This window comes from Engraulis encrasicolus, chromosome 17 (assembly GCF_034702125.1).
Source record: "Engraulis encrasicolus isolate BLACKSEA-1 chromosome 17, IST_EnEncr_1.0, whole genome shotgun sequence".
NCBI classification, from domain to species: Eukaryota; Metazoa; Chordata; class Actinopteri; order Clupeiformes; family Engraulidae; genus Engraulis; species Engraulis encrasicolus.
The window spans coordinates 28,656,557-28,672,157 of NC_085873.1; the positions used below are offsets into that span (position 1 = coordinate 28,656,557).

The following is a 15,601-nucleotide window of genomic DNA, read 5'->3' on the forward strand; positions in this document are numbered from 1 at the left end:
TAATCACTCCCAGTGGAATTGCATCAAAAACAATGGCAAATTGTTTAGGAGTAACAGGAATTTTTACACACTCAAGAAATTCTCGGTAGTTGAAAAGGTTACCCTGTTCATTAAGAAGTTGATTTACTGCAACAATTCCATTCCTGAACCAATTATCAAAAAATATAGATTTCTTTTTATAGCATATATCCCTATTATTCCAGATAAAGTAATTATTTGGAGAAAAATTATGCTTGTAGATAATAGACCAGGACAAAAGAGCTTGCTTATGAAAGTTTGACAGAGAGACAGGAAGCCTGTCAATATTGTAATTACAAAGTAGAATGAACTTTAAACCACCCAACTGAGAAAACGCATGACTAGAGATGAAATTCCATATGGAAGCAGGCTCTTTTAAGTGGTTTTTAATCCAGTTAACTTTAAAAGTGTTACGTAGCGTACTGAAGTCAATAACATTGAGCCCACCCTTGTTGTAGTCATTCATCATAACAGATTTTTTAACATAATGTGTTCGGTTTTTCCAAATAAAATTCAGTAATAGTTGGTCGATACTTTTACATGTTTTTGTATCCACATCCAGTGCTATTGCAGCATATGTTAATCTGGATATTCCTTCCGCTTTTGAGAGTAGAGTCCTACCCTTCACTGACAAATCTCTTTGCAGCCACATGTTAAACTTTTTTTTGGTTTTATCAATTATAGGATTAAAGTTAATGCTACACCTGAGATTCTGATCCTTAGTTATAACTATACCCAAGTAGGTAACTTGCTCCTTTACTGGTATATTGGAAATAGACACAGCGTTACATTCTTTGACTGCCATTAGTTCACATTTGTTCACATTCAAATGAAGACCTGACGCTGAGGAAAACACCTGAATAACGTCTAGTGCAGCAGAGACCTGTGTTGCGTCATTTAAGAAAAGTGTAGTGTCATCAGCCAGTTGACTTATAATAATCTCTCTATCTAGCACAGACATTCCCTTTAGCCCACTGTTCTTAATATGATTTGCAAGTAGTTGGGTGCATAGCAAAAATAAGTAAGGGGAAATGGGGCACCCTTGTCGAATGCCACATTTTTGTTCAAACCTGGGAGATGAGCCATTCTTTAATTTAATTGAACTATTACCATTACCATACAGGGTTCTTATAGCTTTACAAAAGAAGTCACCAAAGCCAAATTTCTTAAGTGTCTTAAAAATAAATTCGTGTTCAATTGAGTCAAAGGCCTTGTAAAAGTCTAAAAATAGTATAAAACTGTCATTTGGAATATAATCCGGATAGTCCAGTATATCTAGTACTAATCGAATATTGTTAGAGATGTGCCTATTTTCCATAAACCCTGATTGTGTTTCGTCTATAATGTCATGCAATGTAGATTTAATCCTTTTGGCTAATACAATGGCTAAAATCTTATAGTCATTATTTAGCAAGGTAATTGGACGCCAATTCTCTATTATTAAATGGTCTTTTTTAGGTTTCGGCAATAGAGTAATTAATCCTTGTGTTAAAGTTGGCGGGAGAGTGCCATTAGAGATACTTTCATTGAACACTTGTAATAAAAAGGGGGCTAATTCTTTACAAAAGGCTTTATAAAACTCAGAGGTGATGCCTTCCACACCAGGTGATTTATTAACTTTCAGACTTTTTATAGCATCAATAATCTCCTCAACAGTAACAGGGCAGTCACCGAGCTCTTTATCAGTCTTGCTTATTTGGTTAACACTTACTGAATCTAGGAAAGAGTTGGCACTTTCTTCACAATATTGAGAACTGTATAATTTTTTATAGAAGTTAGAGCAAAAGTTTGCTATGAGTTTAGCATCATCACAGACTGTGTCTCCTATTCTAAGTTGCTCTATAGTGTTGTAAACAGACTGAGATTTTTCTAGTCTAAAAAAATAGGCTGAATTTTGCTCCCCTTCCTCCAGCCAGCGTCTTCTAGATCTTACAAAAGCCCCTTCAGCTTTAGCTTTATATAGATTATCAATTTTACCTTGATAGTCCAACAAAGTCTCTTTGTCTTCAGTGGTAAGTTTATCCGGGCATATAGAGGATAATGTGGTAATTCTCGCTATTATATTTTCCTCTTCAGTTCTTTTAGCTTTAGCTAAAGAGCTACAATAACCTCTGAAAAACTGCCCGACTTCAAATTTAAACAACTCCCATTTCACTCTATACCTTCCTTCTATTACAGCTTCATTCCAAAAGATCTGAATAAGTTCCTTAACCCTTGCCTTAACACATGTATGACTCAGAACAGAGCTATTCATTTTCCAATATGAGCTTCTTGGGCTGTTTGAACTTGGTAGTAGAGAAATGTCAATCCTAATGCCCTTATGATCAGTGAGAGGGGTCGGGAGAATCTCTGTTTTAGTGCTGCTTTTGAGATTACTAGATATTAACCAAAAATCAATTCGTGATTGTCTGGATCTGGATGCATTACTCCATGTAAACATTATGTCAGTAGGAAAATGCTCTCGCCATATGTCTATTAAATCAAACCTTTGCATTAGAGATTTTAATGCTGCACTGGTATTGGACTGAGGGCCTGGTGGCCATCTGTCAACTGTGTTTTCCAAAGAAATATTAAAATCTCCACCTACCAGTAGATGAGCATTAGGGTATTTAGATAGCCAGTGAAGTATCCTATTTTCTACCTCAGTGAGAAGATTGTTGTTACCATTAACTGTGTTGTAACCATATATGTTAATTGCTATGAGAAAAATGTTATGAATGTTAATGACCGTGCATACAAAGTGACCATTTTTATCTGCATCTGTATGCAGTACACTTTGCATGAATCTATTTCTAAGGGTGCAGACGCCTGCAGAGCGGGTGGAACCGTGTGAGAAGTGTGCCTCATTGCCCCACTGTGACTTCCAAAAAGGCACGTCGTCAGCCACAGAATGAGTCTCTTGAAAAAAACAGAAATCAGTGTTACATTGTTTTGAAAATAAAAATAACGCTTTGCGTTTTAAGTGGTCTCTTAAACCCCTGGCGTTGAGAGAGACAAAAGAAAGAGAAATAGTGATAGAACAAAAAAATAAACTGATAAGTACAGCTACAAAGTTGGAACTAGTAACTGGGTGAGATGCCCTGAAAACAGCATCAGTATCAACTCTTCTTTTTTAAGTAAAAACCATAGAAACGCCTATATTTAGGCCTGTATAACCCGTATAACTTTATCATGTAAACAGTATAATGATCAGTCAGTCAGTGAACTAGATATCACCTACTACAGACAGCATCATGCTGTAGGCAATGTAATTTCCCTTTTGTCGATGAAAGCACGGCCGCCTACAAAGTAGGCCTTTTTCCCTTTCTTCCTTGCTTTTTCCACGAGTGGCCACAAAGCTTTCCTCGATTCCCGGTCAGCTTTGCAGAGATCCTCCGCGAAGCGCAGGTTGTTTTGTTGTAGGAAGGCACATTCCTTTGCTGCTCTCCACACGGCATCTCTCACCACTCGTGAGCAGAATTGCAGTATGATGCTTCTGTGGCGATCCTCCGTCTTGTCTCCGAGGCGATGCACGGTATCAATGGCGTGAGGGAGACGCTCGGCTTCCTCTGGTGCCACCTTCTGGCAAATACGAATGACTTCTTGACGCACATTTTTGTCTTCCACTTTTTCAGTTACCCCATGTAGCTTCAGATTCCACCGTCGTGAGTACCTTTCCAGGTCTGTGATACGTGACTCCAGTTTGCCCACACGCTCCTTCTCCCCCTCAAAAGCCGCATCAAGTTGATCAACTTTGTTCTTCACTTCACCTATTTGCTGGCAAATCGCTTCCACGTCTCCCCTCAGGCTAGTTATGTGAGCAGTGTTATCTTCCACAATTCTCTTCAATTCGTCCGATCTGGAGTTTATCAACTGTGACAAAGTGCCAATTATGTCTGCAGCAGCCATTTCATTTTTTCCCTTTTTCGCAGGAGGTTTCTCCGGTGTTAAAGGTTCATTGGGAAAGTCCTCACTCACCAGTGAAATCGCGCCCTTGCCGTTAGCATAGTTGTGGAAGTCTTCCACATCGAGGAGAATGTTAGCTCCAGTATCCATTTTGCGGCTCTGCTTTCTTCTTCCACTGGAATTCGACATAACAAACGTAAACTGCTCTTAAAAACGTCCAAAGTTCGTTTCTACTGAAGATGGTCTTTATGTTATACAGATACTCCGTAAATCAATCAATAAGACAGGTTTTTACATTTTAACTGAACATTGTCCGATAGCTGTTTTCGTCCCACTAAACATAGAACGTCACATAGACGTTCATATCTTGTCCATATCGCGTCCGTCCGTCTAAGACCAGTTCTGTACCCAAAAATGACGTGCAAAATAGGTATACTATTTTGACGTCAAACTATGAGGTCCATTAGACGTCTGAATATAGTTAATCATTTACCCAATGGGGACTGCCTAAACAGATGTGTCAAAAAAATAACACATTGGGATGTGTAGACAGCATTGACAGATTATGTGTCATTTTTGTGTAAGATTTCACAGAATGTGTGAAACCTGAAGTTAAGAGATTCATTTCTGGGTCGTGCTACAACAAGTGAGAAACTAACGGCCGTTTGGCTGTCCAATCGCGTGACTGTGGACATTTGAAAGCAGACTTCCGCCCGCCTTTTCTACCGTTGGAAATGCAAGATGCGGCGACTTGACTTCAGACACCGAGAGAGGCTGGCGTAAGTAATTCACTTTATTGGTATAATTTCGTAACAATTACGTGTGTTACCGTTAATGTATGGTTAAAATCAAACCCTGCTTCACAAGTTTTGCTGTACGAACATTGGCCTCAGTGATTCTGTGAACATTAAGCTAGCCTACAGATTTAGCTAGTTATTGATACTCAGTTAGCTATTGATCTTTAACGCTTGCACTATAAATTATATTTATTTTCTTTTAATTCACATGTGGACTAACTTAATGGTTAAAACGTGTTGTGTTGGGAAAATTAAAGGTTTGAAATGTGATATTGGATGGTTTGCTAACATTGGTTGCTAATATGGTAACTGATAATTAGCTGGTGTGGAATAAATCAGGCGGCACTTTACTGATGTGAAGTTTGAAAGCTATTTTCTGAACATAAAAGAAAGAAAGTCTGACAGGATTTGTGCAAGGATACTGAAACACCACGGATGGATTGACGTAGAGCTAGTACTGGTAGTGGGGCAAAAGTGGATGCTGCTAGTAACAGGTATCGGAGGGGGCAAGGCAAGGGCTAGCTAGCATAGAGGCGATTTTAAACTTCAGCGCTTCAAACGTAAGCAGTTCTGCGTCAAATCATGTAAATCAGACCATCCGCCACCCTCGTACATGATAAAGAATAGCACCAGTAAAAGCAAGCAGTATCCCACTGTTTTGTGTTGGCTCGATGAAAGGTGATAGAAACGAATTTCCGAATCACATTATGTCGGCTTGGTTGTTGTTGTGGCCAGTCAATAGACAAGCTTTGAACCGTAGTTCCATGTAAGTGTCGTGGTTTTCACTGTTTCAGTATGTAGTTGAATATGGTAGATCTGGGCAACTGGTCAACGCTGTCGTGTTTTGTCTCGGTAGACCTCGTATGACGGTGTGTTGGGAAAATACCGGCAGTTGTTTCAGATGGAGGGTGCGACGTGCCAGATGTACGCTGTTCGAGGGATAAAATTGCCACGCACGAGATTTTGTAGGCAATGGTAATTGGTGACGATACCATGACGTTTGAAAAGAAGATTCAAAGTTTGAGTTTTATGTGGCAGAGTAGAACAGCTGCGTGTGAAGTGTGGCGACTACCAAGGTATCAACACCAGTTATGGCTACTTGATTTTAAAAGTACCTTCAATGCACTGGGAACTAACGTGCTCTCCCCCTCTCTCTCTCTTCTCTCTTCGTCAGGGCCCAGGTCTTGTGGCCACATCTGTCCAAGCTCCTACTCTGATTGAACAGTTGGATGATCAGACTGATGGTAAGTGTGTGTGTGTGTGTGTGTGTGTGTGTGTGTGTGTGTGTGTGTGTGTCATATTGTCTATGTGATCATGTGTCTAATTGCCATCCACTTACAGGCCCTCTGCCTCCTTTCATTTGTTTTTTTAGATTTTTTTTTTTTATTGTTGTATTGTATGCAATTGTGATAAATATGTTACTGTGATAGTGTTATAATAACACAGAGACTTTGGTAAATGTGAAATTTAAGTACTGCTGTACAATTTTCTGCTCTCATTTTCAGATGAAAAGTGCTACACAGTTCTCACACATCTTCTGACTCCGAAGCCGCTGCAGTGTAAAATCTGAGATGTCTTTTCTGGTTGATTTTGTGCAGGTATTTTTCAAAGGATAGTTACTTTTAAAAACTTCTTTTAATCTTTAAAAACACTTTCATGCAGAGCCTCTGTTAGGACCTCATTGCGATACAGAGTTATGACCTTGTCACCAAAATGTCAATGACCATATTTTAACCTGCTATTTAAGGCTGTCATAGCCATATTCTTATAACAATGCCGTTAAGTTCAAGAGAACTATAGTTTGGTGATATGGATCCCAAACGGAAGGGAACAGCAGCGGTTTGTAGTTGTAGAGAACTAATTAGCGCCAAGTGTTGTTAACCTGTTGTTTCTTGTTTACCTGTCACAGTAGCCCATAGCACTTTTGTCATAGAGAGCAACTTGGTCAGTAAATATGTGCCTGCTGTATAAAGTAGCAGTATTTGGATGAGTTACAGCTAACACGGACGGCAAACTTGAGACTGTATATTGTGTGTTTGACAGATTTCTGACAGCGACAGCGATGGTGAGGGAAGCAGTGTACCGAACTCTCAGATGACTCGGACCAGGTGACCAAACCCATGCAAAGCACAATGTGAGTGTACACACACACACACACACACACACACACACACACACACACACACACACACACACACACACACACAGACCATGAGTCAACATAGTAGCCCCTACAATATTTTTCCAATTTATTGCTGTATGCTTACCATATCCATCATGTTGATGTGTGTTAATGCATCCTTGTGTGTGTATGTGTTGGTGTTAGGACTGTGCTGAGGCGTTCCGCCCCCCTCCCCCTCCACACCACTCAAGGCACGGCGGCGGCCCAACCGCAAACTAACGTGAGTACACAACACACACACACTTGTGTGCATGCCACGCACTGACACTTTCTCTACAGTGACTTGTCAACTTTCCTTACATTGTGTGTGTGCGTGTGACAGGGAGATTAACATGAGGCTGGATGCGCTTGGCTCCCTGCTGCGTCCATCACCAGAGGGGCCGGGATTGCTGCGGCAGCTAGCCAATTAAAGGAGGAGGATGAAGGAGAGGAGTCTGACGATGCCGACATCGCCATCGTATGCAGTCCACGCCCTCGCAGGAAAACCAGCCAATGAAAACGCTTGCAGCAGCATCAGCAGAACACACCGGCACGACTGGTAAACTTAAAGATACGCCACAGACCAGACATACACCAAATACAACTAGCACAGGTACACAGACACACACACACACACACACACACAGCAGTACATCTGTTTTGTATAGCGCTTTGCCTAGTCAAAGACTTTTTACAGGAAGTATTATAATTCTGTTTTATAGTTGGGGGAAGCCATGGAAAGTAGATAACCCTATACAGCTGATGTGTGTGTCAGTAATATTTATGTGTATGTGTGTTGCAGACAGAGCTTCTGAAGCATGCAGTGGAAGACCTGTCAGTCAAGCTAAAGGTCCCGCCCTCCAACCTGCTGCTGCTGCACGGAGAGGCGGAACTTAACACCTCACACACTATTGGCCAGCTAGGACTCTGCATCGCTGACATCTTTGGTAGGAATGTGTGTGTGTGTTTGCGTTTGGGTGTGTTTGCGTGTGGGTCTGTGTTGGTGCAAGTCAGTCTTGGCTCCTTCCTGATATTATACTGTATAAGTTCATACGTATACCGCATTGCAAAATGAATTTCATATACAGTATATCACGAAAGTGAATACACACCTCACAGTTTTTGCAGATTTTTGATTATACATTTTCATAGGAAAGCATTACAGAAATTTCACTTTGACACAATGATTAGTGACCTTTTAACAACTTATTTAACCGCTTAAATTTCTTGCGTCAGCATGACAGTCATGAAGTAACGAAGATGGTTGACAGTTCTTATGTTCACTGTCCCTGGGTCGCTACAGTATGCTCAAAATTCATCATTTAAAGACGGTTTTAGCTAAATTTTCTCCCATGGGAGACCATGCCCCCAGACCCCCCTAGTATGACTCAACACTATCCCCCAAAAACGCCACTGCACACCACACATTCGCGCGCACCGCTGCAACACACGCGCCGCTCCGTGCCACCGCGCCACGCCGCACCTTTCTCACCTTTTTCACCCCTGACCCGTTTTCATGCCTGTATACTTAGTTTGACTGGTATGCTTCATACCTTTCAATCAGTTAAGTAAAACTTGCTATTAAGTATTATTGATGATGTCTCTCTCTCTCTCTCTCTCTCTCTCTCTCTCTCTCTCTCTCTCTCCCCCTTCTTCTTCTTCCTCCTCTTCTACTTCTTCTCAGTCTGGAACCAACTTCACATCCCTCTTCACTGCACTACTGACACTGAGATGGAATCCACAACCCAACCACTAGTGGTCTGCATTGGGAACCTGAAGACTCTGTCATAACCGCCAGGAATGACCGTGTGACCATTCCCGTTGCAGACGGCCTGACTTGCACAATTGACAAGCTGTTCAAGCTTTACTGGGTCTGCAACTTGTTATATCCAGCACAGCTCAGCTCTGTTTTCACCTTCTTTGAATATGTTTATGACGTTCCCATCTCAACCAACAAACGAACAAAGGCACTACAACTTCTCTCAAAGCTTCCCAGCAGCCCAGTGATCACTCAACATGTGTTTATGCCCAAAATGTAAATAGCTACTACAGACATCAAGAAAGTAGTTTGGCATCTTTGTCATGTACACGCTTTGTCAGATGCACAGGATATGATGATAATTTGCAGCCAAGATGGCTGTTCAAGTGTACAAGGACTTACTATGTAGACACCACCTACGTAGATATGTTGTAAAACTGGACGATTGTGAAATGATATGATGTGGCAGATGTAAGACCCATTGATGTAATGCAGAGTTTTCATTCAGATGAACTGTCTCTTAACCCAAGGTACAATGTCTTTTCTTCCAATATGTTGGATCCTACAGTATTTCATAAGAAAGTTTTCAAGAGTATTTAACACTACTTCGAATTTCAAGACTTTTGGGTTTTGTAATACACCGGTAATGTTGTTAAGAGATGATAGTGTACGAGTCATAATCATCAATACTTTGTTAATTATTCTTGAAAAAGATCACATTTGTTATCTCCCCCTCTTCTGAAAAGCCTAACAAAAAAGAATATGACAGTAAAGTTAATGTAATACAATTTTTTTTTAATTGAATGTAAACACAACTCTACAAAAAAAAAAAAAAAACGTTGCAGAGGTTTGTAGTCAAGACTTTTGAAGATTTAACCTTGTAAACAAAAGTGTTTGCTAAATAAAAGTAAACCCCCCCTGTCACTTTCCATGTGATAATTGTCTGTATATTTTGAAAACTAGAAGTTTCAAGGTTTTTAATGCTGTCACTTAAATGTTTGAATGACAACTCAGAGTTAATTTAAAGTCAAAAAGACGTCCACAAAGAGTGATGTCCCATTTGCTATAAGACATTTTATTTATTTTAGCAACAGATTAGAACATTTGAGTCATCTGAATGGGAGGCAGTGATGAGGTTACTTCAGTTCTGAAGCAGTCGATACAATTAACAAGAAATGCTATTTTGCATTGTGTTGCATACATGGAGCATCAAAGGACTTTTTAAAGATAGTGTAGTTTAACTTTTTTGCTTTGAAAATCTGCCATCTTAATTCAACGAGTCTGTGGGTAAGAATTGACCTGTTTGTTAGGTTGTTAGGCTTTTGTTATGAGGCTATGTTAGGTTATCTCGTTTTAGCAAATGGAGTTTTGGATGGAATAAATGTAATGGCCGCACTACTGAGGTAAGGAGGGGGAGAGGTTCATTCCAATTTCGAAAAAGACGTTGATAAGACATCCCTAATGACCTAATATGGACTAGAATTTGCCCTTATCTGGAGGTCCTGATGACGTTCATACCTGACGTCATAATAACGCAAAAAAAAGACGTCATCTGGCGTTACATTCTGGTACCCTGCTGGGACGTCCAACAATGACCTGGAAAAGACGTTGTTTGGACGTCTTTTTGCCCAGTGGGGTGCTGCGACCGATTACAGCGCCATCTTGGAGCCAATCTCTGAATCAGTTCTAGTTCAAGTGACGACAGTGAACAAGTGAGCAGCACACCAAAGACGTCAGTCTTGAGTCTTCCCACACCAGGAATAGCCAAACACAGGAACAAGTCAAGTTGCAGAAATGTAGGCTATATGCAAAACGGATGTACACTGTTTCTCCCCACAAAGTTAACAGGTTGATAAAGTGTTAGCATTTGCGCTAAGCGGGATTTATACGCGCTAAGCGAAATAGCGTTGCATAAAAGTTCTCCCTTGCCCTCTCCTTGCGCGCGACGCAATTTCTCATCATGTTATGATTGGGGCTAATGTGCATATTCCTAGCTAAGGTCACAGATGGTCAGATTTGAAACACAATTTTACTAAGCTGTGGTTATAAAATGATGCGACTGTGTGACTGATCATGTTTTAAACATGAATGCTGCAGTGCAGTGCGTGTCTGTTTATGAAGGGAAACTTTTGCTTTGTGTCCTCTGCTATTGTTAGTACCTGCATCATCTGAAGAACTTTTTACTGAAATCCTGGGGCTTCTGGTGTCTTCATCTATTTTTCTCCTATCCTTCATTTTCTGCCCTCCTGGTTTGAACGACTGCTTCTTCAGACAACTTGGCAAATTGGCACGAGCCGCGTTAAGTTGAAGCCGTTTTTTTCTTTCTCGTAATGACCGACCAAACCATTTGTGCACTGGGGGTGGGGGAGGTGGGGGTTCTTGATCCTTTCTTAGGGCAGGAAATGCAAAATATCTGCATCATTTATTTAATGTAAATATAGCACAATCTCCCTCTCTCAAAAACCATCTTATTTTGAAATTAATTAGAACCATTAATCACAAACTTAATGAGGGCCCAGTTCTGGGCCCCCCTATCCCAGGGCCCGGGACAAAAAGCCCTTTTGTCCCCCCCTGTCGGCGGGGCTGCACACACACACACACACACCTGGCCAGCGCCATCTCCCTACGATACAGAGCCGGAGTGAGAGGGGAGATACACACACACACATACACACACACCTGGCCAGCGCCATCTTCCTCCCCTACAGAGCAGAGGTACACACACACACACACACACACACACACACACACCTGGCCAGCGCCATCTTCCTACCGTACAGAGCAGAGGTACACACACACACACACACACACACACACACACACACGCACGCACGCACGCACACACACACACACACACACACACACACACACACACACACACACACACACCTGGCCAGCGCCATCTTCCTCCCGTACAGAGCAGAGGGGAAATACACACACACACACACACACACACACACACACACACACACACACACACACACACACACACACACACACACACCTGGCCAGCGCCATCTTCCTCCCCTACAGAGCAGAGGTACAACACACACACACACACACACACACACACACACACACACACACACACACACACACACCTGGCCAGCGCCATCTTCCTACCCTACAGAGCAGAGGTACAACACACACACACACACACACACACACACACACACACACGCACGCACGCACGCACACACACCTGGCCAGCGCCATCTTCCTCCCGTACAGAGCCGAGGTACAACACACACACACACACACACACACACACACACACACACACACACACACACACACATACACACACACACACACACTCAGTCAGAGAGACAGACAGACACACACACATACACACACACACACCAGGCCAGCGTCATCTTCCGACGAGGTTCAGACAATAGAAACACATGTCACATGCACATACAGCACACACATACCATGAGAGACAGAGAGAGATGTGTTGTCCACGCATTGATTTAGAAGTATGAGGTTGCCAAAGCTTTGTAGTCCTCTCTTTAATGTCCCTTCCTCTCTCCACTTCTTCTCCTTCGTTTTTTCCCCTCATCTCCTCCTTCCTTTCCCATCTCTGTCCCTTTTTTCCCTCTCCTCTCCACTTCTGTCCTCAATTTACTCATCTCTTCAACTTCCTTTTCTCCACTCCACTCCTCTCCTCTTTGCTCCTCTCCTCTCCTCTCATATCCAATCTCTATCCCCTGTTTCCCCCTCCTCTCCTCTCCTCTGCTTTCCTTTCCTCTCCTCTCCTCTCCTCTCTTCCCATATCCCATCTGTGCCCCTTGCCCCCCCCATCTCCTCTCATCTCCTCTCATCTCCTCTTCCTCTCCTCTCCACTCCTCTCCTCTCCTTTCCTCTCTTCTCCTCTCCTTTCCTCACTTCTCCTCTTTTGCCTCTCCTCTACTCCCATATCACATCTGTGCCCCTTGTTTCCCTCTCCTCTCCTCTCCTCTCCTCTCTCCCCCCTTCTCTCTCCTCTCCACCAGGTGGGCCCGGCGGGCTCCCAGTTCGGCATCCTGGCCTGCCTGTTCGTGGAGCTCTTCCAGAGCTGGCAGATCCTGGCGCGTCCGTGGCGCGCGCTGGCCAAGCTGCTGTGCGTGGTGCTCTTCCTCTTCGCCTTCGGCCTGCTGCCCTGGATCGACAACTTCGCACACGTCTGCGGCTTCGTCTCTGGCTTCTTCCTGTCCTTCGCCTTCCTGCCGTACATCAGCTTCGGCCGCGCGGACATGTACCGCAAGCGTTGCCAGATCCTGGCGTCGCTGACGGTCTTCCTGGGCCTGCTGGCGGGGCTTGCCGTGCTCTTCTACGTCTATCCGCTCAAGTGCGAGTGGTGCGAGCTGCTGACCTGCATCCCGCTGACGGACAAGTTCTGCGAGAAGTACGATCTCAACGCTCACCTTCACTGAGGAACTTTTTTGCCTTCGGGGAGAAAAAAAAAACAGCAGGAAAATTCATTGAGTGAGGGACGATGAAAGGATCATGCAAGAGTATCAGAAGCACGACCTTAATGCCCACCTTCACTGAGGAACTTTTTGCCTTCAGGGAGAAAAAAAAAACAGCAGGACAACTGAGGGAGGGACGATAACATTATCATGTCAGTATATCAAAAGTACGACCTCAATGCTCACTTTCACTGAGGAACTTTGCTTTCAGGAAGAAAATCAGCTGGAAAATTCATTGAGTGAGGGACAATGAAAGGATCATGCCAGAGTATCAGAAGCACGAGTTGAACGCCCACCTTCACTTAGGAACTTTGCCTTCAGGATGTTAAAACAGCAGGGCAATTGAATGAGTGAGGGACAAAAAGGATCATATCAGAATATCAGAAGCATGACTTTAACACCCACCTTCACTTATGAACAGTAGGACAACTGGAGGGTGAAGGCGTGTTTGAGAAGGCATTGATGAATATCTACATCAATTGAAAAATCATGTAAAAGTACAACCTCCACAGCAATCATCTTCAGGAAAGTTCCCTTCAGGGAAAACAGCAGGACAGTGAAGGGTGAAGGTGTTGGTGGGCTTTTTAAGAAGGAATAATGTGTATAAATAAACAAAAGGAAAATATCAGGATATCAGAAGTACGAGTCGTACTGTACGATACTCAACTGTATGACCTCAACACCCATCTTCAGTTTGTTTTTAGCAAGAGAATACATGCAGTAGAACTGGACCCCGTTTCCCGAAAGCATCATTGTTAACCAGTGGGATTGAAAATTTCCGATGGGAAATTTGCATTGCAACCAAGTAAGTTGCTAACTTAGTTAGCAACAACGTTGTCGAGCAACGCACCCCTGCTAGCTCGAACTGGTGATGGGCGTTTTGACTATGGATGGATACGCAACTAAATGAAAGGATATGACCAGGCGTCCTGTGTGAAGTATGACCTCAAAGCTCACCACCACAGAGGAACTTTCAACTAGTAGAAATGACGAGCTGTGGGGTGGACTTTTTGAGAATGAATGAATGAATGAATGAATACATAAATAAATGAGAGGATAGCATCTGAAGAAGCAGCCTAGCATGATAGCTGTATCTCACGCCAGTGCATTCCGCGTTGAGTTGCGACGCCTTTGCAAGTTAAGTCGTGGTCTTCAACGCCTCGGAAAAGCATGTGACGAGGTTTGCAGTTTTCCCACCGTGTTGGCGAATTTCTATTGCTAAACGAGAAAATGCTATGCTGTGCCCTAGCTAAAAACATGTCTAACCTTAACCTGTCAGTAAAGCTGTTTCTGCGTCTTTACTTTTGCGAAGAACACTGAAACAAGCAAGGGAAAGGGGGATTTTTTTCTGCAAAATTGTGGCCAGACGAAACCAACCCTAAACCTAACCTGTCACTGGGCATTGTGGAACACGAGTTAACTTGCAAAGGCGTTGTGAACAAGCGCGATAGATGGCTAAAAAATCGCCGTGTTATCTTACTTGGTTTTATGATGCCATGTTGGAAGAAGAATTCTGTGAGCAGTATGACCGACCTCACCACCCACCTTCACTGTACGCCTTTTCTGACCTTTGAACATCCAGGAAAAACAGAACTGGAAGGGATGAGGGGCAGCGTGGTGGGAAAAGTGGTTTAATACATAAGAATTTAACCTGTTATGAAATGGTATATAAATGTCCTGTTACCAGAATGGCAATGACCAAGTCGTAATGTATTACTAATGGCCCTGTGTTATGTCACAGTAGTGTAGTACTATGGTAGTTAACCTCTCAATGACTATTACAGTGTTCCACTGGTGGAACGGTGTGCATTCTGAATTGAAAAACAAGTATAATTTCAAGGCTTGGCCCCACTAAGGCTTTTCAATCTTTCAAGGAAGAAAACCAATAGAACTTTGTGGGGGTCAATGACTTTTTTTTGTCTCAGATGTCAGGTGGTACAACAACAGCTAATGCCCATTGATTATTGGTCATTAATGTACTGCAATGAATATAGATAAACCACTAAAACAAAGAAACATAATTAAATCCATACAATAGTGATTGTAGCTGTGGTTGCACCACCCTGACATGTGCTACTACTAAGATAGAAACGGACACCAAATGAGTGTAAGATGTCTAGACAATTGGACATTTTCTGGAGCAGCTCACTCACTCACCTCACACAATCCTTCCTGTCTTTCACCAGGGTAATATATCAACAGGACGGAGGAGAAGGCTTTTTTATTTAAAGGGACACTGTGTGAGATTTTTAGTTGTTTATTTCCAGAATTCATGCTACCCATTCACTAATGTTACCTTTTTCATGAATATTTACCACCACCATCAAATTCCAAGTATTCATTATGACTGGAAAAATTGCACTTTTCATACATGAAAAGGGGGATCTTCTCCATGGTCCGCCATTTTGAATTTCCAGAAATAGCCATTTCTAGCTGCAAAAATGACTGTACTTGGGCCATACTAGAACATATTAGTTTATTACTTAGTAAACTAGCATGAAAAGGTCAAATTTGGCAATAGGCGACA

At 42.5% G+C, this 15,601-nt stretch overlaps 1 protein-coding gene and 1 long non-coding RNA gene across 3 annotated transcripts in view; both read left to right on the forward strand.

Moving 5' to 3' along the window:
- Positions 1 to 15,383, forward strand: part of rhbdf1b (rhomboid 5 homolog 1b (Drosophila)) — a 118,683-nt gene extending 103,300 nt beyond the window's left edge. For both annotated transcript variants that reach the window (XM_063220571.1, XM_063220572.1), the window contains one exon: positions 12,619 to 15,383. In XM_063220571.1, the coding sequence (XP_063076641.1) occupies positions 12,619 to 13,038 (420 nt within the window). In that variant the 3' untranslated portion in view covers positions 13,039 to 15,383. The remainder of the gene's footprint in view (positions 1 to 12,618) is intronic.
- On the forward strand, positions 4,262 to 9,306 carry LOC134466712 (uncharacterized). Its single transcript, XR_010038395.1, has 8 exons — positions 4,262 to 4,682; positions 5,875 to 5,944; positions 6,206 to 6,298; positions 6,744 to 6,834; positions 7,027 to 7,102; positions 7,205 to 7,420; positions 7,664 to 7,808; positions 8,546 to 9,306. It is a non-coding gene; the product is annotated as an uncharacterized LOC134466712 (long non-coding RNA).
- Positions 15,384 to 15,601: the final 218 nt, after the last annotated feature.